This window comes from Oryctolagus cuniculus, chromosome 16, assembly GCF_964237555.1.
Source record: "Oryctolagus cuniculus chromosome 16, mOryCun1.1, whole genome shotgun sequence".
Taxonomy (NCBI): domain Eukaryota; kingdom Metazoa; phylum Chordata; class Mammalia; order Lagomorpha; family Leporidae; genus Oryctolagus; species Oryctolagus cuniculus.
In genome coordinates, this window is record NC_091447.1 from 67,342,361 (window position 1) to 67,367,367 (window position 25,007).

At 54.9% G+C, this 25,007-nt stretch overlaps 1 protein-coding gene across 2 annotated transcripts in view; it reads left to right on the forward strand.

Annotated features, from left to right (window-relative positions):
• The window catches only part of OLFM2 (olfactomedin 2), a 56,853-nt gene extending 32,182 nt beyond the window's left edge, over nucleotides 1-24,671 (forward strand). For both annotated transcript variants that reach the window (XM_017338787.3, XM_017338786.3), the window contains exons 2-6: nucleotides 19,578-19,727; nucleotides 21,627-21,773; nucleotides 21,965-22,184; nucleotides 22,465-22,571; nucleotides 23,547-24,671. In XM_017338787.3, coding sequence (XP_017194276.3) covers nucleotides 19,578-19,727; nucleotides 21,627-21,773; nucleotides 21,965-22,184; nucleotides 22,465-22,571; nucleotides 23,547-24,224 — 1,302 coding nt within the window. In that variant the 3' untranslated portion in view covers nucleotides 24,225-24,671. The remainder of the gene's footprint in view (nucleotides 1-19,577; nucleotides 19,728-21,626; nucleotides 21,774-21,964; nucleotides 22,185-22,464; nucleotides 22,572-23,546) is intronic.
• Nucleotides 24,672-25,007: the final 336 nt, after the last annotated feature.

The following is a 25,007-nucleotide window of genomic DNA, read 5'->3' on the forward strand; positions in this document are numbered from 1 at the left end:
ACAGAGAGATTTTCCATCCACTGGCTCACTCCCCAAATGTCTGCAGTAGCTGGGGCTGGGTCAGGCCAAAGCCAGGAGCCAGGAGCTCCATCCAGGTCTCCCACGTCAGTGGAAGGGCCCCAAGGACTGGAGCTGCCACCTGCTGCCTCCCAGGGGTATTAGCTAGGAACCTGGATCAAAAGCCGAGCCATTTCCTGCGCCGTGGCTCACTAGGCTAATCCTCCGCCTTGCGCTGCCGGCACACCGGGTTCTAGTCCCAGTCGGGGTGCCGGATTCTGTCCCGGTTGTCCCTCTTCCAGGCCAGCTCTCTGCTGTGGCCAGGGAGTGCAGTGGAGGATGGCCCAAGTGCTTGGGCCCTGCACCCCATGGGAGACCAGGAGAAGTACCTGGCTCCAGACTTCGGATCAGCACAGTGCGCCGGCCGCGGCGGCCATTGGAGGGTGAACCAATGGCAAAAGGAAGACCTTTCTCTCTGTCTCTCTCTCTCTCACTGTCCACTCTGCCTGTCAAAAAAAAAAAAAAAAAAAAAATGCCGAGCCGGGACCCCAGCCAGGCACTCTGATATGGGATGTGCGCATCCCAAGCAACAGCTTAACTCATTTTAATCCAACTTTTCCATGAACTTTTTGAAGTACCTTTAGGCAGTCAAGACTGTGCAATGGTCTTTTGTTCTCACCAGGAGCTTGTTAACAAGTTAACCTTCCCCTACTCCTCTTCCTCTCCATCCCCCAACCCTGGCAATTCAATTTAGCACATCTCAGAAATGAAAATCCCATCATCCCATTCTGCGGACGGGAAAGTTGAGATGCGGTGAAGGTTCAAGTCACTTGCCTGAGGTAGCATGGCCGGGAGGTGACACCACAAGGTCCCTCGTGCCCGCATTGTGCACAGAAAGTGCCTGGCACACGGGCAGTGCCTGGCCGGCGGTAATGATCAGTGTGCCACGTGGGCTGGTCTCTGCTGCATGCTGGGGTCAGAGGCGAAGTTCAAGCTCCCCCGTGGCGGAGGAGGAGGATGGGTGCGGGCGCTTGTGACCACAATGCGGGCTGATTGAGGGCCTTTCTGGGCCTGCCACCTGGCAGAACAAGCCCCTGGTTCCTGCTGGCTCTCATCCCGGCCCTGGAGGGGAGGGGGCGGCTTTGGCTGGGAGCAGCTGCTCCCGCTAAGCCAGGATCAATTTCCCTTCAAGTGGCCCACTCTCCATCATAAAGGGCTCGGGCGACCCAGGTGGCTGCGACTGTCCTCACCCCTCGGAGCAGAGGATGTGCCTCGCCTCTGGGGCTGTGTTCTGTCTTTGAGATTCGTTCCTTTGAAAGACCAGGAGAACTCAAAAGGCTGGGCCGAGGCAACCCCTGATGCGCGCGCCTGGAGCTCACTGGCGGCTTTCATCGCCTCTTTCAGCCAGTCCACCTCCCACCATCCGATCTTCCATCTTTGCCAGCTCTCCCACGGCTGTGGGCTGACTTCTGTCTCCCTGAAATTCTTACGTGGAACTCTTAACTCCCAGTACCCCGGGATGTGAGTGAATTTGAAGATAAGCTCTTTAAAGCGCTATGGGGGCAGGTGTGTGGTGTGGCAGTTATGTCACCGCTTGGGATTCCCACGTGCCGGTTCAAGTCCCGGCTCCCTTGTTTCTGGTCCAGCTCCCTGCTGATGCACACCCTGGGAGGCAGCAGGTGACGGCTCCAGTACTTGGGGGGTCTCCCACTCTCTTGGGAGACCTGGATGGAATTCCCCTGCTCCCAGCATCAGCCTGGCCCAGCCCCAGCTGTTGCAGATGTTTGGGGAGTGGCCCTGTGGGTGGGAGGTCTCTCTACCTTTCAAACAAATCAATAAAAATGTTTAAAACGAGGTCTTTAGGGCAAGCTGCAATCCATTAGTGTGGTTAGAGGAAGAGATAGGACCAAGAGGAAGCAGCCCTCCCTCCCCGAGGCCAGGAAATCTTTTTAAAAATTTTAAATGTGTTTATTTTATTTGAAAGACAAAGATTTCCTGTCCACTGGTTCCCTCCCGAGTTGTGCAAAAGCCAGGCTGAAGCGGGGAGCTGGGATTTCAATTCCATGTGGGTGGCAGGGACCCAGGCACCTGAGCCGGCACTGCTGCCTCCTGCAGTCGCACACCCCAGGAAGCTGGAGTCTGGAGCTGGGAGTTCCACACAGCAGGACAGGAACCCAGCTACCGCCTGGAAGGAGGGGAGTGAGGACGTGCAGACCCCAGCCTCCCCCTGGTCTGCCCTCTGATCTCTGTCCTGGGCAGGACTTGCTGTGGGAGGTGCAGGCTGCAGGGTGTGTCCCCGGGAGCCCAGAGCTGAGGAACTAACAAAAAACGCCGCCTCATTTCCCAATCTCTCTCTTTCAGCCTCAACTCCTCCTTGAGCCGCTCCCACATCCCTTGGAGCACTGTCTTTTCCCCCTACTAGACAGGAAGCTTGCTGAGGGTGGGGAGGGCTGCCTGGCCCCTGGGTGCCTGGGACACAGTAGATGCTCAATAAATAGTGCGTGGGCCCAGCAGATGCTCTCAGCCCTCCAGGCACTGCTCCCATGTCCCCCCCCCCCCATCCTGCTGACTCCTGCTCAGCCCCCTCCCCGGCCGTGCAGACCCGGTGCTGCCTCCAGGCTCAGCAGTCAGCCCTGCTCCCGCAGCACCGCCTGCTTCCCCGCCACACCCCTCTGGATCGCCTCTGGACTCCTAGTCCAGCTGAGAATCCTATGGCGCTGCAGGGGAAACAGCCGCTGACATTTCTCCGGCACTCGCTCTGACCCCAGGTGGTAAGCGCCGTGGAGAGAGCAGCTCCTAAGGCTCCTTCCCGCCCTCTCCTGCCTGAGGTCCTGTTTGATAAACGAGGAAGCCTGGATTTCGACGTCTTCGCCCCGCTTTCTGTCTGTTGGCTTCTTTGTGTTCCATAGGCAGTTGCATCATGCTGGCTGGTGTGTTTCCTCGCACGGCTTCAGCCGTTTTAATATGCGAACAGCAACCTCGCTACGTCAGCACTGTTCTTTGGCTGCTGTGACGACTGGCCAGACTGAGGCACAGGATGGTTCAGGGACTGGCCTGACGTCACACAGCACAGCTGGATTTGAACCCAGGAGCTCTGGCTCCCATATCAATCGTAACAGGATGCCTGGGGTGGGGGCGGGTATGGAGGTACAGTGGGTTAGGCCGCCGCGTGGCGTGGGACAGCTGCCTTCCATATTAGGGTGCCAGTTCAAGTTCTGGCTGCTCCACTTCTTTGTTTGTTTGTTTTTTAATACAAATTTATTCATTTATTTGAAAGGCAGAGTTCTATAGAGAGAGGAAGAGGCACAGAGAGAGAGAGAGAGAGGTCTTCCATTTGCTGGTTCACTTTCCCACATGGCCGCAACATCTGGGGCTGGACCAGTCCAAACCTGGAGCTTATTTCGGGTCTCCCACGTGGGTACAGGGGCCTGAGCCCTTGGGCCATCTTCCACTGCTTTCCCAGGTGCATTAGCAGGGAGCTGGATCAGAAGCAGAGCAGCCGGGACTCGAACCAGGATTCCGATGTGAGATGCTGGCATTGCAGGCAGTGGCACAACACCTGCCCCCTCCTCCCAGGCAGCATTGTAACTGCTCACAAACACCTGCCCTGGCCCTGCTTTCTTTGAAACCTTAGCTCGCAGCTTTCTTGTCCCTGCCTGCGGCTCTCCCTACCCCCTAGCTCATAGCTGACGCTTCTGTTCTCAGCACGGGTGTCCCTGACCCGTCGCACCCGTGTGCTCCGCAGATAAATCCCCCCCACCTTTCCCCCCTCCTCCCTCGAGCCGCCGGATTGGATTCCGCAGCCGGCCCCCGGCCCCCACCCCCGACCCTGGGCGCTGATTGCTGCAGATTTATGCCCAGGCCAGAAATTGAATTCCTGTAAGTCACGGGAAGTGTCTCCCGAGCTCCCCGCGGCTCATTTTTACTTCTGACAAACTTCGGATGAGAGATGAAGCCTGGGCCCGTGTCTTTCCAGCGGCAGGGACCGCGGCGGCTGGGAAGTGACCTTGCAGGGGGGCGTTTGGCTCCTGGCCCCTTGCTTTTAGCACAGCCTGCGGGGGGCTGTGATGGATACAGCAGGCCTGCTCTGCGGGGCTGCGCGGGGCTGCGCGTGGCCCCGCCCCAGCTCCGAGGCCGAGTCAGTGCCAGCAGCCCGGTGAGGCTCTAATTAACTTCCCGTGGCCATGGCTGTGGCCGTGGCCGAGAGAACCTCCGCATCCATGGATGATTCCAGCACCTTGCCTCTCACCCCCTGCCCAAGGCCCGAAGGCTGGGGAGCGCGAAGCAGAGAAAGCAAGTGACAGATCTGAAAAGGGAAAAAACCCGTGTCGCCAGGAAGTTCTCTCTTGCTTGCCTTAAAGAAGAGACATCTGATGCAAATGTGGCTGCTTCCCTCGGTTCAAAAGCCCCTAAATATTAAAGACATGAACCCTTGATGTCTACAAAGAAAGGATCAAACAGGAATCTTTTTGAAAAGAGAAGGGCTCTTATGTGGCTGTGAACTTGTAGATCCCGCCTGTGGCAGGAATGCCGACAGAACACGGGATGTGGGAAGATGAAGAAGGAAGGCGTCCATTCATGTATTCACTCATTCAGGAAGTGTCCCTGGGGCCGCGGCTCTGGGCCAGGCCAGCCACCCGGCCTCGGGCTGGGGAAACGGGCTTCCACTTCCTACCCTTCAAAGCCAGCCGGGCATTGGACAAAACCCCTGACCGGTAGCCCTCAAGGCTGTCAAGGTCGTGAGAAAGCAAGACTGAGATGCCGCCCCGGACCCGGGACCGAGCAGAAGCCGTGACTCCTTGCGCTGTGCCGACCTGGATTGGATTCTGGACCAAAAAAGAACAAAAACAAACAAAAAGAAGACACAAATGAGGAAATGGGGAGCTTTCTAAGAAAGTCTGGCATTTCTAAAAAATATTCATTTATTTGGAGCCGGCGCCGTGGCTCAATAGGCTAATCCTCCACCTTGCGGCGCCGGCACACCGGGTTCTAGTCCCGGTTGGGGCGCCGGATTCTGTCCCGGTTGCCCCTCTTCCAGGCCAGCTCTCTGCTATGGCCAGGGAGTGCAGTGGAGGATGGCCCAGGTGCTTGGGCCCTGTACCCCATGGGAGACCAGGAAAAGCACCTGGCTCCTGGCTCCTGCCATCGGATCAGCGCGGTGCGCCGGCTGCAGCGGCGGCCATTGGAGGGTGAACCAACGGCAAAGGAAGACCTTTCTCTCTCTGTCTCTCTCTCTCACTGTCCACTCTATCAAAAAAAAAAAAAAATTCATTTATTTGAAAGAATAACAGAGAGAGAGAGAGAGAGAGAGAGCTCATCCATCTGCCGGTTCACTCCGCACCTGGATGGCTGCAGGAGCTGGATCTGGGCACCAGGGGCTCTCTCCTGGTCTTCCGCATGAGTAACAGGGGCCCCGGCACTTGGGCCATCTTCTACGGCCCTTCCAGGTGCCTTGGTAGGGAGCTAGACTGGAAGCAGAGAAGCCGGGTCTCAAACCAGCTCTCCGATGTGGGACACTGGCATTGCAAGTGCTGGCTTAGCCCGGTGCACCACGCTGGCCCCACAGTCTCGACTTCTGGGTAGGATGTGAGCGTGTCCCCTGAGGGTGCGTGTGCTGAAGCAGCGGTCAGGTGGGACTTAGTGGGAGTCAATTAGGTCACTGGGGCACTGCCTTCCAAAGAGCTTAATGCAGGTCCTGAGAGGCCTGGTGAGTTCCTACAAGTAGAGCAGGTTGTCATCCTGTCTTGCTTCCCTTCTTGCTGTGTCATCTCACCATTCTCGCGTGTTCTCCCATCACTGTGACACCACGCCCCAGAAGGCCCTCCCCAGGGACAAGTAGGTGCCAGCATCACGCCCAGGAGCCTCTAGTACTGGGAGCTGGGGTGGGCATTGGGCAGAGGGGCTAAGATGCCCCCATCCCATATCAGAGGACCTGGGTACTTGGCTTCTGATCCCAGCTTCCTACGAATGTACACCCTGGGAGGCAGCAGGTGACGGCTGAAGTCCTTGGCTCCCTGCCACCCACGTGGGAGAGCAAGATGGAATTCTGGGTGACTGGCTTTGTGGACATTTGTGAATCAGCAGATGGGAAGATCTCCACATTTCAGAGAAACAACAACAAATACAAATATTTAAAATGAACCAGGAGCTAAATAAATCTCTCTTCTTTATCAAATATCCAAGGACTCATACCCATGCGGAGGCAGAGAGCTTAAGAGAGGCACAGAGAGGGCTGGGCGTTGTGGGCACAGCAGGTTAAGCCGCTGCTTGGGACGCCCGCATCCCATACCGGAGTGCTGGCTCAAGTCCTGGCTGCTCCGCTTCCAATCCAGCTCCCTGCTAATGCGCTTGGGAGGCAGCAGAGGGTGGCCCAGGTGCTTGGTGCCTGCCACCCATGCGGGAGACCCGGGTGGAGCTCCAGGCTCCAGGCTTCAGCCTGGCCCAGCTCCAGCTATTGCAGGCCGAGGGGGAGTGAACCGGTGGAAGGAAGATCTCTCTGTCTCTTTCTCTCTCCCTCTGTCACTCCGCCTTTCAGATAAATCAATAACTGTGCCATTGGCAATCTGATGTCAGAGCCTTGAACACCCCTGGGTGTAAGTAACCAGCCGTGACTGGGGCTCAGGGACTGCCGTCTTCTGCTAAGGCTTGGGTGGCTTTGGAGGGTGAGAGGTTGTGTGGTCCTGCCAGCCTGGACAGCTTCTCAAGACAGGATGGGCTTATTTCTTTGGGAAGGATTGAATAAATGAATGGATGGAGTGATGGATGAATGAATGGGTGGCTGGACAGATGGAATGAATGACGTGCTGCTGGATGTACAGATGGATGGATGGACGGATAGATGACCCTTTGATGGATGCGCAGATCAATGAATGAGTGAGTGAGTGGCCTTGCAGCCATCCCCTGCCCCGACCCCTCCTCCAGCCACGAGCCTCTCTCTGACAAAGCCCCAGCTGTTGAGGCTGACGGAGGCGCCCGGCGACTCCCACCCCTTCAGCCGGGCACGGCTGAGCTGATGTCTTCTTTAAGGCCTGTCGAGCCTGTCACTCGGGGGGGATTTGCCCAGCACCGCAGGCTTTGACAAGGTCAGCCGGCTATTATCTCAAGCTCTCCAAAGGGATGCGCCCCCGTCACAGCGCAGACGCGCTAGACAAGCACGTCCCTGATCATTCACCATGGCCCCTTCTGCCATCCCGGCAGTGGGAGAGAAGCCGCTGCCGCCGCTGAGCCCGCAGGGCTGGCTGCAGCTTGATCGCAGCCCAGCTCTCCCTGTGAGGGACAGAAGCCAGGTCAGTTGCAGAGCCGGAGCTGTGAAGGTGTTTGCTCTCTGTCCCACCGGTCCATCAACATCCAGTCATTCAACAAACATTCTGCATGGGAGTCAGTGATGAATTGTCTGCCAAAGCAGATGAAACTCCCTGTCCCTGCTGGTTCCTGTCCAGGGGCAGAGGCAGGCTCCAGTCATACCAGGGCGATCCTAATGGCCGTTGTGACCTGAGCTTGGAGGAGAGGGACAGGGAAGGTACGGCAGAGCGATGCAGGAGTACATCAAAAGGTTTGCGGAAAATTGGAATTAAAAGATTATGTGGGAGGACTGGCATTGTGGCGCCGTGGGTTAAGCTGCTGCCTGTGATGCCGACATCCCATATGAGTGCCTGGTTCCCATCCAGCTCCCTGCTCATGCACCTAGGAAAGCAGCGGAGGATGGCCCAAGTGCTTGGGCCCCTGCACCCACGTGGGACACCCGGATGGAGTTCCAGGCTCCTTGTTTCGACCTGGCCCTGTCCTGGCTGTTATGGCCATTCAGGGAGTGAACCAGCAGCTGGAAGGTCTCTTTTCTCTCTCTGTCTCTCCCTTTCTCTCTGTAACTCTGCCTTTCAAATAAATAAATCTTTAAAACAAGATTATTTTGGTGCAAAAAAAAAATTTAAAGCCATGCAGTCTTTTCCTAACATACATTTTCCATGAAGTCTTTGAAGACTCCTTGTGTGCTGGAATCATAAGTTTTTTTTTTTATCAAAACCAGCTTATTTTAAAAATTTTATTTATTTATTTTTATTTGTTTGAGAAGCAGAGAGACAGAGACAGACAGAGAGAGGTCTTCCGTTGGTTCCCTCCCTAAAGCGTGCAACAGCAAGGGCTGGGCCAGACTGAAACCAGGAACTGGGGACTCCATCCAGGTCTCCCATGTGGGTGGCAGGGACCCAGATACTTGGGCCATCCCTTGCTGCCCACCTCCCAGGATGCACATGGGCAGGAAGCTGGAAGCAGAGGTGGAGCTAGGAGTTGAAGCCGGCACTGTGGCGTGGGTTGCAGGTGAAGTCCCAAGTGACGTCTCCATCACTCAGCCGAACAGCTGCTCTTCTGGGAGCCCATTTTGCATAACCCTCAGACAGACTGTGAAGCAGATGGCCCGGGTGTGAATCCTGGCTCCAGCACTTTGCCCAGGAGCCCTGACCTCTCTCTACCCTTGTTCATTCACTCACCAAAGCGCCTGTCTGGTTCAGGACACGCAGAGTGCTTGGAGCCGTGCAGGGCCCCGCCGCGTTGTAGGCTTGGTCCCCAGCGTGGTGGTGGGCAGTGATAGGACCTGGAAGGGCTCTGTTCAGTTGGGGGTGTGTGGCTTCAGAAGGGATTGTGGGAGCTCCACCACACGACCACTTCCTGTTTCACGCACTCCCGCCAGCCGCCGTTGTGGTCCACCCCACGGGCCTCACCACAGCCACATTGCTGCAGGTGTCCATGCCCTTGAATTTGCAGAACTTTGAGCTCTGTTACAAGAAGTTGCCTGTCTCAGGTATTTGTTCTCGTAATGAAAACCAGACCAAGGCCGGTGCCGCGGCTCACTAGGCTAATCCTCCACCTTGCGGTGCCAGCACACTGGGTTCTAGTCCCGGTCGGGGCGCCGGATTCTGTCCCGGTTGCCCCTCTTCCAGGCCAGCTTTCTGCTGTGGCCCGGGAGTGCAGTGGAGGATGGCCCAAGTGCTTGGGCCCTGCACCCCATGGGAGACCAGGAGAAGTACTTGGCTCCTGCCATCGGATCAGCACGGTGCGACGGCCGCAGCGTGCTGGCCGCGGCAGCCATTGGAGGGTGAACCAACGGTGAAGAAAGACCTTTCTCTGTCTGTCTCTCTCTCTCTCTCTCTCTCTCTCTCTCTGTCCACTCTGCCTGTCAAAAAAAAACTTAAAAAAAAAAAAAAGAAAAAAAACCAGACCAAGGCAGTGAGAGACAAATGTTAGGGGGAAAATGCACAAGATCCCTTGAGAGATGGGTCGTGTGTGTGTGTGTGTGTGTGTGTGTGTGTGTGTGGTACAGGCAGTGGAGGCTGCTTTGGGCAAGAGATATTGAGGCCTGAGGCCCGCCCCAGGACAGGGGAAGAGTTAGCCTGGCTGTGAGAGTGCCCAGAGGCCCAGCCAGTGCAAAGGCCTGGAGGTGGGGCAAAGCCATGACGAGTTATCAGAGGGAACCGGGCACTGGGAGCCTTGAGGATGAAACAGGAGTCCGCCCGCCCCGCCCCCAGCCAGTGCCCCTGCCCCTGGCCAGTTCTAGCAGGGATCCTCTGGGACAGGACCGCGTGAGAGCTGGGGGAGAGCAAGCGTCTTCTCCCATCCGTCCCCAGCTCTGCGGCACTGTCGGGCCGCCTTTGCCTCGTCGTCTGGCAGCCTCGGTCCCGACTCCATGACACTGCAAGGGATGCTGGCTTTATCACTTCTGCCAGGTCAGAGCATCCCAGTGTCTGCATCAAACTCAAACCGTGTGGACTTCCGGAACTTGCTGTACTGGCCTTCTGAGTGTTAAGTGAGTAAAAGCAACAGTAAGGATAGTACCGGGGGCACGTACAGCATGCTCTTGACTGTTCTCATGCTTGTACGTACCGGGGTGCTTCTAGAAGCTTCCACGAGGAAGGGGGAGTGTTTGGCACACTGGTTCCGATGCCTTGTGGAAAGTGCCTGGTTCAAGTGCTGCCTCCACTTCTAAGTCCAGCTTCCTGCTAATGTGCTTCCTGGGAGGTAGCAGATGATGCTCAAGTAGTTGGGTCCCTGCCACACATCTGGGAAACTTGTATTGAGTCCTACCTAAGCTTCCGCCTGGCCAAACCTCCACTGTTGAGGGCATTTGGGCCGGTGGATGGAGCTTGCATTTGCTCTCTCTGCCTTGCAAATACATAAATAAAACTTTAAAAAGTTCATGGAGAGGGCCGGCGCCGAGGCCCATTAGGCTAATCCTCTGCCTTGCGGCGCTGGCACACCGGGTTCTAGTCCCGGTTGGGGCACCGGATTCTGTCCCGGCTGCCCCTCTTCCAGGCCAGCTCTCTGCTGTGGCCAGGGAGTGCAGTGGAGGATGGCCCAAGTGCTTGGGCCCTGCACCCCATGGGAGGCCAGGAGAAGCACCTGGCTCCTGCCATCGGATCAGCCTGGTGCGCCAGCTGCAATGCGCCAGCCGCGGCGGCCATTGGAGGGTGAACCAACAGCAAAGGAAGATGTTTCTCTCTGTCTCTCTCACTGTCCACTCTGCCTGTCAAAAAAATAAAAAATAAAAAAATAAAAAGTTCATGGAGAGATGAACTTAAGACATGTAAGTTGATTTTGGTGCAATTTTGAAATCCATGCATTTCATAAAAAAAAAAAAAGATGCATGGATTCTTAAATGTTTGGCACCAAAATAAACTTGTCTCTTAATTCCACTTTCCATGAATTTTTTGAAGCCACTCTGGTATCTTAATTGGTTCGTCCAGCTCCCCACCCCCCATCTCCTGCTACCATGTAAGGTAGGGAAAGTTACCACGTCCATTTTGCAGATGAGAACCTGTGGCTCAGAGAGGTTAAAACAGCAAGTGAGTGGGCCGAACAGGACACGCACACAAGGACCCTTAGCAGCCGCCTGTACTCCCTCCGCTGAGTAGAATAAGGGAGCGAGAGGAAACGCGTCGTCTCTAGCGTAAGGAGCTTGTCCAGAAAGATGCAGGTGACATCACATGGGATCCTTTTTAGGAGGACCGTGGGAGAAATCCCTGTCTGTTCTTGGCACCAAAAATAGTTGAGCTTTCTCCTGAGCATCTGGTGTACTTTTGTTTCAGGACGCTGGGAACCGCAAAAGTGACCAGCTTTCTCTTTTTGAGTTGGCTGCTAAGCATCTTGGAGCCAAATTTACAACCCAGCCATATGCCGATGGGTCGGGCTTTGAAGGGTTGGGTTTTTCTTAGCTTCAATTCTAGCTCTATCTTATCCGCTCACTTTTGTTTTTTCTCTCTTCTCTCCTTTGCAAAAAAAAAAATTAAATTAAATTAAAGGAATTCTTAAAATTTTTGCAAAAATACATGTTCATTGCAGAAAAGTTGACAGAGATAAAAGATATAGATAAAAATCCCTGCTAGCCTCCAATTTTTTAAAAAAGATTTATTTATTTATTTGAAAGGCAGGGTTACAGAGAGAGAGAGAAAGATCTTTCATCCGCTGGTTCACTACCCAAATGGTCATAACAGCTAGGACTGAGCCAGGCTGAAGCCAGGAGCCAGGAGTCAGGAGCTTCTGAGTCTCCCACATGGGTGCAGGAGCCCAAGCACTTGGGCCATCCTCTGCTGCTTTCCCAGGTGCATTAGCAGGGAGCTGGGTCAGAAGTGGAACAGCTGGGACTAGAACTGGCGCCCATTTAGGATGCTGGCACTGCAGGCCAGGGCTTTAACCCACTGAGCCACAGCACCGGCCCCTAACCCCCAATTTTTAATGACTGAATAGTATTCCAGCCTATGGAAACAACTTTTAAATCATTCCCCCTAAGCGTACCTCAAAAAGTTCATGAACAGGGGCAGGTGCATCCCATATTGGAGTGCTTGTTTGAGTCCCAGCTGCTCCGCTTCCGATCCACTTCCTTGCTAACACAGCTGGAGGAGGTGGAAGATGGTCCAAGTTGTTTGAGTCCCTGCCTCCCACGTGGGAGACCCGGACGGAGCTCCTGGCTCCTTCCTGGCTTCAGCCTGGCCCAGCCCTGGCCGTTGTGACCATTTTGGGGAGTGAACCAGCAGATGGAAAATCAGTTTCTCTCTCTCTCCCCCTCTGTCACTCTGCCTTTCAAATTAGTAAATCTTAGAAACAAAACAAACAACAACAAAAAACTTGTTGCACCAAAGTAAATTCATCTCTCTAAAAAAAAGTCCAGGGTCGGTGCTGTGGTGCAGTGGGTTAAAGCCCTGGCCTGCAGCACCAGCATCCCATATGGGCACCGGTTTGAGTCCAGGCTGCTCCAGCTCCCTGCTAATGCACCTGGGAAAGCAGTGGAAGATGGCCCAAGTGCTTGGACCCCTGCACCCATATGGGAGACCTGTAAAAGGCTCCTGGCTCCTGGCTTTGGACCAGCTCAGCTCCGGCCTTTGCAGCTATTTGGGGGAGTGAACCAGTGATGGAAGACCTCTCTCTATGCCTCCCTCTCTCTGCCTCTCTTTGTGACTTTGTCTTTCAAATAAATAAAATTTAATTAAAAAAAAAAAAAAAAGATCAGGGACAGTGGAAAAAAATTTTTTTGAAACCCATGCATAGTCTTTTCCACATTTTCCAGGAACTTTTTGAAGATTCCTCATATGCACCGATTTCAAACATTTGGTACGCAGATAAACTCATTTTTTCATTCCACTGTCTATGAACTTCTTCAAGGACCCTTGCACTGTCAGTCAATTGGAAGAAAAAAAATTGTAGTCCTCTGATTTGAAACAGTGCTTTCACGAACATCCTTGTTACAGTGTGGATTGCTTGGCTGTGGGCTTCCAAGGGCTGAATAATTCTCAGTTTCCAGTTGGCAGGGTAAAATGTAAGTGCAGAAACCCTAACCTGTGTCTGTGGATTGGCAGCGTGCCTTCCAGAAACATCTAATCCCTGCTCTCGTCCTTAATTGGAGCTATCTTGTGGTATTTTACATATCCTTGTAAACCACTTAAGAGTTTTCTCTGGAACAAGCCAGGGTACAAATAAATATATAAGCCTCAAGCCACCATTGCTTCCTGATTAAATTATCCAGCCCCAAACACAATAATATCCTCCTTTGATTAAGAGGCAGCTGCTTGCGAGTCTCCGATAGCCAGTGCTCAACGCATGGCTGCCCTCAGGACTCTGTAGCGATCTCTGTGCGAGGGGAGCATCAGGAATTGTTTTTTATTTATTTATTTATTTTTATTTATTTGAAAGAGTTACACAGAGAGAGGAGAGGCAAAGTCTTCTGTCCGATGGTTCACTCCCCAGATGGCCGCAACAGCCGGAGCTGCACCGATCCGAAGCCAGGAGCCAGGAGCTTCCTCCGGGTCTCCCACGCAGGTGCAGGGCCCAAGTTCTTGGGCCATCATCTACTGCTTTCCCAGGCCATAACAGAGAATCGGAAGTGGAGCAGCCAGGACTCGAACCGGTGCCCATATGGGATGCCGGCGCTTCAGGCCAGGGCGTTAACCCACAGCACCACAGCGCCAACCCCTAGTAATTGTTTTTTGAATCCCAATGTCAGCGCTGGAACTGTATGAGGATACTTGAGAAACTTCGTGGAAAACTAGAATTAAAGGTGTGAGTTTATTTTGATGCACAAAGATGTTCTGGTGCAAACAATGTGGAAACCGTGTCTTTTTTTTTTTTTTTTTTTTTTTTTTGACAGGCAGAGTGGGCAGTGAGAGAGAGACAGAGAGAAAGGTCTTCCTTTGCCGTTGGTTCACCCTCCAATGGCCGCCGCGGCTGGTGTGCTGCAGCCGGCGCACCGCGCTGATCCGAAGGCAGGAGCCAGGTGCTTCTCCTGGTCTCCATGCCCCGTCCCCCCGCCCCCCCCCCCCCCCCCCCCGTGGGTGCAGGGCCCAAGCACTTGGGCCATCCTCCACTGCACTCCCTGGCCACAGCAGAGAGCTGGCCTGGAAGAGGGGCAACCGGGACAGAATCCGGCACCCCGACCGGGACTAGAACCTGGTGTGCCGGCACCGCTAGGCGGAGGATTAGCCTATTGAGCCGCGGTGCCGGCCTGGAAACCGTGTCTTAATAAAACAGTATGCACAGGCTTCAAAAGCCTTTTTGCACCAGAAATAAACTCAAAATTCCATTTTCCATGAACTTTACATATTGGACATTATAATATTTTTAAAGATTTATTTTATTTATTTGAAAGGCAGAGGGGGAGAGAGAGATTCCATCTGCTGGTTCATTCCCCAAATGGTTGCAATGGCCAGGGCTGGACCAGACTAAAGGCAGGAGCCAGGAACTCCATCCACATCTCCCACAAAGGATGCAGGGGCCCAAGCACTTGGGCCATCTTCTGCTGCTTTCCCAAGTGCATTAGCAGGGAGCTAGATTGAAAGTAGAGCAGCCGGGATTCGAACCGTCACTCATATGGGAGGCTGGTGTTGCAGGTAGTGGCTTAACCCACTGTGCCATAGTAACTGCCCCTAAATTTTTCTTCTTCAGTTTATTTGAAAGGCAGAGAGAGACAGCACCCTCCTTTGTTGGTTCACTCTCCAACTGTCCACAGCAGCCAAGATGGAGAAATCTGGGAATGAGTAACTCCATCCAGGTCTCCCACATGGGTGGCAGGGACCCAACTACTTGGGCCAACAGTGTTGTCTCCCAGGGCCGTTGTTAGCAGGAAGCTGGAGTCGGGGGCAGCAGAACCAGGAATCGAACCCAGGCCCTCAAATGCGGAGCACAGGCATATTAACCACCAGGCTGAACATCTGCCTTTCCACAGATTTTTTTTTGAAGAAACTGTGAGACAATGACCCCAGGACCAACAGCGAGAACAGTTTCTCCCGCGTGTTTCGTGCTCATTTAATCCTGGAGCCGGCAGGCAGCCTGGCGCTTAATTGGGGCAGCGGCCTCCGAGAAAGCATTTGAAAAACCCCAGCCAGAAGAGATGATTTGAGGAACAGCTACTTGAGTGCCTCTCTCGCCCTCTTGGAGCCTGTTAGCAGGAAGATTAAACTTGGAATCAGAAGCTTAGCGCATGAGAGCGGCTGGCTTCTACAGTGCATCGGCCGTGTCTGGGCTGACACAGGCTGCTTCCCTGGAGATTTCTGTACCAGAGGGACCCCTGTGGCCTCGCGGCTGCTGGGTCAAGCACTTTCCATGAGATGGACCAATCTACCCCTGGGGCTCTGACCTCCAAGGGTCCATCACTTTGGTGGCTAGCTAGCTACACCTTCGTCTGGGCGAGCTGGCGTGGGGACTGTCCAATGCTGAGCCTTCCAGGGTGTTCGGTTGCCTCCCAGGGACATGAACTTGCCTGTGTATTTGAACTTAAGCCCGCTGGGCGAATCTCAGGATCTCAGAGCGGTGAGATTCGGCAGCCAAACCCTAGGCATTTAATTACACGGCTGCAGAGAACACTCCGGTGAGGTGCGTCCAACGCAGGCGATTATTTTGGGAAAGCCACGGAGGCTTTCTTCCCCTGCCACTTAAATCTTGCTTCCCTTTTACAATTCAATATTTCATGTGTTGGGAGAAAATGTCTTGTTTGCTTCAAAGGACACGCTAGGAAATGTAGGAAGGACATGTTAATTATGTTGAACTGGGCTGCTTTGTCTCGACACAAATGAGGATCTTGGGGGGCTTCCGTCCTAATTGTTTGGGGCTCAGAGCCAAGGGGAGCGTGAGCCTGGGCTCATGTTCACTGGTTTTGCTTTGTGTTGTGTTTTAAAAATTGGATTTGTCATGAAAGGAGGTGAAGCTAATTCCGATTCTCCCAGAACCCAGAAGGAAGGCTTTCTTAGGCTCTTGAGGGGAGGATTTGAAATTGCTGCAATTTAATTTTTTTTGTTTTACTTGAAAGCAGAGAGACAGAGACAGACAGATCCTTCATCTGCTGGTTCACTCCCCCAAAGCCCGCAGCACCTGGAGCTGGGGCCAGGCCAAAGCCAGGAGCGTGGAACTCCATCCAGGGCTCCCACGTGGCTGCCAGGGACCCGGGTACTTGAGCCAGCACCGGCAGCTTCCAGAGGTGTACAGTAGCAGGAGGCCAGAGGGCTTTCTGTGTGGATTTAGGTACCCACGGCGGGTCCTGGGACACGAGAGACGACTGTCATCGCCTAGGAGCTATTCCTGGGCTGAAGCAGTGTGGGGGGCAGGGAAGCAAGGGAAGTGGGAGAGGACGCTCGTGCTGTGCTGTGGCCAACTGGGGCGCAGTCCCAGAGGGCTCCCCTGGGAGACCTCATGCACCTTGCACTTTAGAATTCTCCCACTGCTTATCCTAGCACCTGTGAGTCACTGTTGAGGACTGCTGGGTGGGAGGTACCGTGGTCTGTTGTTAGCCACAGGGGATTGGCTCCAGGAACCCCCAAGGCTTCCCAGATCTGCAGATGCTCAGTCCCTTCTAGAAAAATGGCGACGTGTTGGCACAGAATCCCGTCTACTTCAAGTCCTCTCCAGATGACTAGATGACCCAGGTACCTACTACGACGTCAGTGCTGTGGACGTTGTTATGCCTGTGTTGTGAATGGAATCGTGACAAGAAAAATAGTCTGCGCATGTTCAGCACAGGTGCAATTTCCTTTTTAAAAATCATTATTTGAGGAGAGAGAGAGAAAAAGAGAGAGAGAGAGAAAAAGAGAGAGAGAGCGCACTTCCACCTGCTGGTTCGCTCCCCAAATGCCTGCAACAGCCAGGACTGGGCCTGGTTGAAGCCTGCAGCCAGGAGCTCCATCCAGGTCTCCCCTATGGATAGCAGGTACCCAAGAACTGCAGCCATCACCTGCTGCCTCCCAGGGTCTGCTTTAGCAGGGAGCAGGATGGGAAGGCAGAGCTGGGAACTCTGTCCTGCGTGGGGCATGGGTGCCTTAGTCCCCTGAATGTTCCCGACACGTGGTTGGACCTATGGCTGCAGAACTCACAGATAAGGAGGGCTGAGCATACTTCTTGCCTGCCCAGCACAGAGGCAGAATGGACTCTGAGCCCAAGAGACGGCTCTGGCACAGGGAGTCCTGGGTGCTTCTGCCAGGAGTGTTGGTCCCACTCAGCTCCTTCCTGGGTGCGGGAAAGGCTAAGAATGTGAGTTACCATGTTCTTCCACGAGGGAGACGTGGTCTCATTGAGATGGGGTTCTCCCCGCGTCTGTAGGCACAGAGAATGACTCATTACAATGGCTTCAGACGGCGCTTATGAATGGTTTGTTTTTCTTATAAATTAGCAGAGGAGTCAAGCTCATGTGTACAGTAGTATCATTTGCTTGCACTCCAACAAGCGTTCAAAAAAAGCATTTTATTGAGTGGGAGAGAGCAACAGGTGGGATAATAGCTGGAGTCTCATCTCCTTGGTTGCCCCTAACAGCCAGCCTGGCTTATCTGTGCCGGGGCTTGTGGGAAGGGAATGGCTGTGAAATGCTGCTTTGTTTCTCTGAAAGACACCTGGCTTTTAACCAGACCTGCTTCCGTCTCTGTAAGCAGGCATCCTAGGTCAGACCTGAATCTTCTACCTCCTGCCTCGAGGACCACCACCCGTGGGCCACCACCCATGGTGGCTTGCCTGGACCCACGCGGTCCCCTGTCGCGCAGCAGCCAGCAGTCACCATGAACGCCAGGCACGTCCTTCCACGCTCGGAATCCTGCATCGGGGGCTGGCGCTGTGGAGCAGTGGGTTAAGCCGCTTCCCGTATCAGAGTCTTTGCCATGCTGCCTCTAATCCAGCTCCTGCCAAGGTGCTTGGGAAGGCAGCAGAAGACGGCGTAAGTACTTGGGCCCCTGCTGTCCAGGTGAGAGACCCAGATGGAATTCTTGGCTCCTGACTTTGGCCTGTCTAGCCCTGGCTGTTGTGGTCATTTGGGGAGTGAACCAGCAGATCAAAGATCTCTCTCTCTCTCTCTTTCTCTCTCTCTCTCTGTCTCCCTCCCTTCCTCCTTTCCTGAATGCCTTTATTTGAGAGGCAGAATTACAGAGAGAGGGAGAGATAGAGGTCTTCCATCTGCTGGTTCACTCCCTAGATGGCCGCAACAGCTGGAGCTGGGCCGATCTGAAGCCAGGAGCCAGAAGCTTTGTCCGAGTCTCCCATGTGGGTGCAGGAGCCTAAGCACTTGGATCAGGTTCCACTGCTTTCTCAGGCATATTAACAAGGAGCTGGATCAGAAGTGGAGCAGCCGGGACTCAAACCAACTCCCATATGCGATGCCGGCACTGCAGGCGGTAGTTTTACCCACTGTGCCACAGTGCTTGCCCTCAAATAAATAAATTTTTTAAAAAATATTTATTTATTTGCTTGAAAGACAGAGTTGCAGAGAGAGAGAGAGGTCTTCCATCCACTGGTTCACTCCTCAAATAGCCGCGATGGCCGGAGCTGTGCCGACCCGAAGCCAGGAGCCAGGAGCTTCTTCAGGGTCTCCCATGCGGGTGCAAGGGCCCAAGGACTTGGACCATCTTCTACTGCTTTCTCAGGCTACAGCAGAGAGCTGGATCAGGAGTAGAGCAGCCAGAACTTGAACTAGCACCCAATAGGATGCCAGCGCCGCAGGCAGTGGCTTTACCTGCTATGCCATAGCGCTGGCCCTCAAATAAACAAATCTTAACAAAGATTTCTCCGTGGCTCCCATCTCACTCAGAGCAGAAACCAAAGCCCTCACTGCAGCCCACAAGGCCCAACACAGGCCAGCGCCGTGGCTCAATAGGCTAATCCTCCACCTAGCGGCACCGGCACACCGGGTTCTAGTCCCGGTCAGGGCACCGGATTCTGTCCCGGTTGCCCCTCTTCCAGGCCAGCTCTCTGCTGTGGCCCGGGAAGGCAGTGGAGGATGGCCCAAGTGCTTGGGCCCTGCACCCCATGGGAGACCAGGAGAAGCACCTGGCTCCTGCCTTCAGATCAGCGCGATGCGCCAGCTGCAGCGCGCCGGCCGTGGCGGCCATTGGAGGGTGGTGAACTAACGGCAAAAAGGAAGACCTTTCTCTCTGTCTCTCTCACTGTCCACTCTGCCTGTCAAAAAAAAAAAAAAAAAAAAAAAAAAAAGACAAGACCCAACACAGTCTCTGCATTGCCTCCCAGCCCTCATCAACCTCTACTTACCCCCTGCTCACTCTGTTGCGACCACAGCAGTCCCCTCCATTTTCCCAAACACACCAGGTATGGTCCTGCCTCAGGGCCTTTGCACGGCCTTTGGTTGGGAACACCCATCCCTAGATGTTCACACGGTTCTTCCCTTACCCACTCGGGTCTTGATGCAAATGGCGCGTAGAGTTGCAACCCTGAACCACCCAGCCCCATTGTCCCCCACCCCCATCCCTGTCCCTGCATTGCTTCTGTCTTAAAGGTGATTGTGATCTTGAAGTACAGACTTGACTTACTTATCTCCTTGCTCTATAATAAAAGCCCATGTAGGAGCTTGTGTATGGACGTGTGTGAAAAAATTCCTGTCTTGGGGAAGGGCCTGAGTCCCATGATTCCTCGCTGTCTTCCTTAACCTCTCCCCCACCTCGGTCTTGTCCACTGTAAAATCAGGCTCCTTGAAGAAGGATCACATCACACCAGGCCCTCAGCACGTGGTCCCGCGCATGCCAGGTGTTCTGCAAAGGGCATCGGCCATCTCTCGGGTCCCCTTCCTCTCCCTGGGAAGGGCGAGAGGAGCCCCCTCCGAGCTCCTGTTCTCCCTGCAGACTCTCTTCCAGAGCCCAGAAGAAGGCTGGCAGCTGTACACCTCGGCCCAGGCGCCCGATGGGAAGTGCATCTGCACGGCCGTGATCCCCGCCCAGAGCACCTGCTCCCGCGATGGCCGGAGTCGAGAGCTGCGGCAGTTGATGGAGAAGGTGAGAACCTTCTAGTTCCCTGGAGGGGGCGGTGAAACCCCCTACCCCTCCAACTCCCACCCATCCAGATCAGCCTGGGCTGGTTTATTCAGAGATATTTTATCCAATATCTGTGTAGCACTGCCTTGGAAGAGAAGCCAAGCTCCTGGGGGGTTGGGAAGGCAGACGTGCCCAGTGGCAGCATCTGAGTCCCAACCATGCAAGTCCCCTGCAGCCCTCAGTGGGCGCAGATTCAACTGCGTCCTGTGCGCCTTGTGGGGCTCTCAGCCACACCCCACCTTCCTGCTCTGATCATGGTTTAAGACCTCCCCAAGGATAATTTTGTGCCCCTTTTAGAACTGATTCCCATCCTTCCAGTTGTTTCTTTTTATTAAAGATTTTATTTATTTGAAAGAGTTACAGAGAGCAGTAGAGAGAGAGGTTTTCCATCTGCTGGTTCACTCCCCAGATGGCCGCAACAGCTGCGCTGATCCGAAGCCAGGAGCCAGGAGCTTCTTCCAGGTCTCCCACGTAGGTGCAGGGGCCCAAGCACTTGGGCCATCTTCTACTGCTTTCCCAGGCCATAGCAGAGATCAGAAGAGGAGCAGCCAGGAATAGAACCGGCACCCATATGGGATGCTGGCACTTCAGGCCAGGGCTTTAACCTGCTGCGCCACAGCGCCAGCCCCTAACTGTCTCTGATGTGGGTAGAAAAAGAGACCAGCAAGCTCCCACCCTCGGTCGCTAGGGGAGGAAGCTTAGGCTTGGCTGAGAGGACAAGAGAGTTCATCAGCACTGACATCTCCCACCCAGTAACTCTGCAGGGTCCCACCCTGCCCATGCCCCCAGAGCTTTGGGACTCCTTCCCCCAGTCATGGGGCATGCAACATGGTGTCTTCTGATTGTTGACAAGGGCTACGAAAATGTGCTGGGGCATTCAGGGTGGGTGCCAGGCTGTACGGTTTCTGACAGCACCCAAGACTCACATCAACAATCGTAGAGGGAAGTCTGTATTTCAGATTGTGTCTGAATCAGTTAACCTTAGCCAGCTGGGAGTCTGCCTTGGGCCAGGTAAGGGCTACCGCAGCCAGGTGAGCCCCACCCCAATCAGGTAGAGTCCACGTCAGCCAGGTGGGGTCTACCTTAACCAGCAGAGATCCACCTTTGTCAAAAGGGATTCACCTTAGCCAGGTGGGAGGCACTGTAGCCAAGTGGAGGTGGGAGCTATGAGCCCTCGGGCTGGGTCAGCAGAGGCCAGGGCAAGGGGACTAAAGTTCGTTTATTCAGCCTAAAGGTATTCACTGAGCATGGCCTTTGGGCCAGTGCTGGGCACTGAGGCTTCAGCTATGGACAAGCTAGACCCCACCTGAGGGAGACCGATGGATAGGAACATTCTAGATAGCAGTCACCGCTGGGAAGAGTTAAGGGGAGAGTGGGTGCATGACTACTTGAGACGCAGTGGTCAGGGAAGCCACTCCGGGGAGCTGGCGGAAGAGGAGGGGAACAGAAAGCCAGACAGAGGAATCTCCGCGTGCAGATGCTGTGAGGTGGGAAAGAGCTTAGCGTCTGTGAGAAAGGAGTTGGTTGGCGTGGCGTGAACCACAGAGCAGCCCATTTAGGTGCAGCACCAGCCAGCGTGCAGGATCTTTGGACAGCTGACCTCCTTGCTGCTGTGTGGAGAGCTGCCTGCAGGGGTGAGGGCAGAGGCAGAGAGACTGGGGAGGAGGGGAGAGGTGGAGAGGACGGACGAGGCTGCACCCAGGAGGAGCGAGGATGCGTGGATTGGACTTGCTGTCCTGGAAGACCAGGACAGAGAAGTTTCTCTGGGTGTTTGTCCCAGTCTGGCCTTCTCCGTGGCATCTCTGGGTTTGGGGGGTGGGGCGCGGAGTTTGGTTTTCCTGAACCTGTTGCTATTCCTAGGTGCAGAACGTCTCCCAGTCCATGGAGGTCCTTGAGCTGCGTACGTACCGGGACCTGCAGTACGTGCGCAGCATGGAGACCCTCATGCGGAGCCTGGATGCGCGCCTCCGGGCGGCCGACGGGTCCCTCTCCGTCAAGAGCTTCCAGGTGGGTCTTTCTGGTTCAGGCCAGAGGTTAAGGGAGTGACCGGGATGGGTGCCCATTAGTTAGTTCCAAGAGTGGGGTGCACAATGAGCCGAATGTGGAGGGCCAGGTGTGCGTCCGAGATAAGGGCGTGGTTACGGATCGGAGGTGGGGGCCGTGAGTCAGGGTTGGCGACATGCCGTATTGGTCGGCAGGAGCTGAAGGACAGGATGGCGGAGCTGTTGCCCCTGAGCTCGGTCCTGGAGCAGTACAAGGCGGACACGCGGACCATCGTGCGCCTGCGGGAAGAAGTGAGGAATCTCTCCGGCAGCCTCGCCGCCATCCAGGAGGAGATGGGCGCCTACGGGTATGAGGACCTGCAGCAGCGGGTGATGGCTCTGGAGGCCCGGCTGCATGCCTGCGCCCAGAAGCTGGGTATGCTTGACCCTTGACCCTGACCCCTGACCTCCCTCCCTACTCCCAATACCACCTGGGCACAGAGCTGACCTCTGACTTCCAAACTTCAACTCTCAACCTTCCTACCGGGAATCTGGAAATGACCTTAACCCTTGACCTCCAACCTCTCGTCCTCAACCTGGCTCCTCGCTCCCCCGTGGCCCCAGCTGTTCCCAATTGGATGACACCTCACCCCTCTTCCTTCTCCTGGCTCTGCCCATCCCTCCACCCTCATCCCACCCTGTTCCTGCTCCCTCAGGCTGCGGGAAGCTGACTGGGGTCAGTAACCCCATCACCATTCGGGCCATGGGGTCCCGCTTCGGCTCCTGGATGACGGACACAATGGCTCCCAGCGCGGACAGCCGGGTGAGTGACAGTGCCCACACCAGGAGTCAGAGCCTGGACTGCCCATGCGTGCTCAAGGGTTCCACTCCAGTAACTCTTTGTGACCCCAGGGGTCCTGGGTCCCCGGGGTGCTTTGACCTCCCCTTGAATGCCTCGTGACCACCAAGTGACCCCTCTAGACTTCTAGATACTGAGTACTGCTGAGCAGTCCCAGGGACAAACGTATCCCCAAGGACTCGTGACCCCTGCCCCAGCACTGCTTAGTGACCTTTGGACTGCCCATGACCTCCATGGTCGTGATTCTTCATCCCCTAGACATGAACCAGCCTTGAACTTCCCACTGCCTGTCGGTAACAGTGACCTTTGCAGCCGACACTGGTTCACTGGGTGGCCATGGAGATAGTGGAGATCATAGATTGCCCCCTGGGGTTATGGCAGTGCAGCCATAATCAGACTTGGATTTGCGCTCCAGTTCCACCACTTCCTAACCAGAGAGCCTTGGGTCGGTTCCTTAATGTCTCCAACCCTACTTTCCTTATCTTCAAAATGGTCATGGTAATGACAGCACTGGCTTTTGAGATTCCTACTCAATGACAAGGGCACCCGTGCACGCCGATTAACAGGAGGAAGATGTCAGCACTATCTTATTATCACAGGGGCTAACAATGGGCAGTGAGTTTTAAGTGACCTCTTACCCGCCCCCGCCAACGGCTGTCCAGGGACCACTAACCATCTAAAGCCTAATGACCTGTGAAGTCCTGGGCCCAGTGGGTCCCCAGGGACACCAGTTCTCTCCGATCCTCTGGGGTCAGGCTCCATCTACTAGTGTGTGTGTTAAGACCAACAGGGCTCCTAATCACTGGGTCTAGGACTGGTCATGGCTGGCCAGCAGAAGTCACACAGTGCCCTGACTGTGATCCCTAACGACTGTGGTTGAATCCTGAGTGGTTGCTGGGACCTGTGGGTCCCCTCACTGACCAGTGGCTGTCCTCGTAGGTCTGGTACATGGATGGCTATTACAAGGGCCGGCGGGTCCTGGAGTTCCGCACCCTGGGAGACTTCATCAAAGGCCAGAACTTTATTCAGCACCTGCTGCCCCAGCCATGGGCAGGCACGGGCCACGTGGTCTACAATGGCTCCCTGTTCTACAACAAGTACCAGAGCAACGTGGTGGTCAAATACCACTTCCGTTCACGCTCCGTGCTGGTGCAGAGGAGCCTCCCCGGGGCCGGCTACAACAACACCTTCCCTTACTCCTGGGGGGGCTTCTCGGACATGGACTTCATGGTGGACGAGAGCGGGCTCTGGGCCGTCTACACCACCAACCAAAACGCGGGCAACATCGTGGTCAGCCGGCTGGACCCGCACACCCTGGAAGTCGTGCGCTCCTGGGACACCGGCTACCCCAAGCGCAGCGCCGGTGAGGCCTTCATGATCTGCGGTGTGCTCTATGTGACCAACTCCCACCTGGCGGGGGCCAAGGTCTACTTCGCCTACTTCACCAACACGTCCAGCTACGAGTACACGGATGTGCCCTTCCACAACCAGTACTCTCATATCTCCATGCTGGACTACAACCCCCGCGAGCGCGCCCTGTACACCTGGAACAATGGCCACCAGGTGCTCTACAACGTCACCCTCTTCCACGTCATCAGCACCGCCGGGGACCCCTAGGTGCTGCCGCCGCGGCTCAGGCTGCCCCAGCGAGGGCCACCGGGGGCCCGCCCTGCTCTGCCTGTGTCCCCTCAAGTTTCTCTGTCCGTCGTGTCGCCTCGCCCCTGTCCTGTGCTTTTTCTTGTCCCAGCTTTCGTTCTCTGCCTATTTCTATCAGTGCTTTTTCTCAATTTTGTGTCATCTCCTTTATCGACCTCTGCTTTTGATACTCCACTGGTCTTTCTGCCTTCTTATTGATGTCCCCCTTTCTTTTTATCGATCGGGCCTCCTCTGCCTCTCTCTCTCTCTCCTCTTTCCCCACTCTCTTTGCTTCCCACCCGTTCCTCATCCCTGGCTCCTCACCTCCACCCTCCCACCCCCAGGAGTTGACTGCATGGATTTCCTTCTTTTTTTATTTACACTTTTTCTTTCCGGGTTGCTGGAATAAACGGGACCTTTGACATTTGATGCTGTGGTTGCTGTGTGTGTCCAGGGGAGGCAGACGTGGAGGTGAGGGCCAAGTCCAGGCCTAGAGACCCATCTCCGTCGGGCCCCCTCACTCCGTGACGTTGGCTAAGTGACCTGGGGCCAGCAAGCCCAGCATGGGGCTGGGGGAGCCGGGGAAACCCACCCCTCCCCAGGGCGAGCCCTTTCTGGAGGTGGGTGAGCACAACCCAATAGTTGTTTTCGATCGAAAGCAATTCGCTTAAAAGCAATTTGATCAAAACAACCGAGAATTCTATCACGACGACAAAAATTGGCCCCAGATGAATATTCTCTGCTGCTGGCTTTTCAACCCATCGA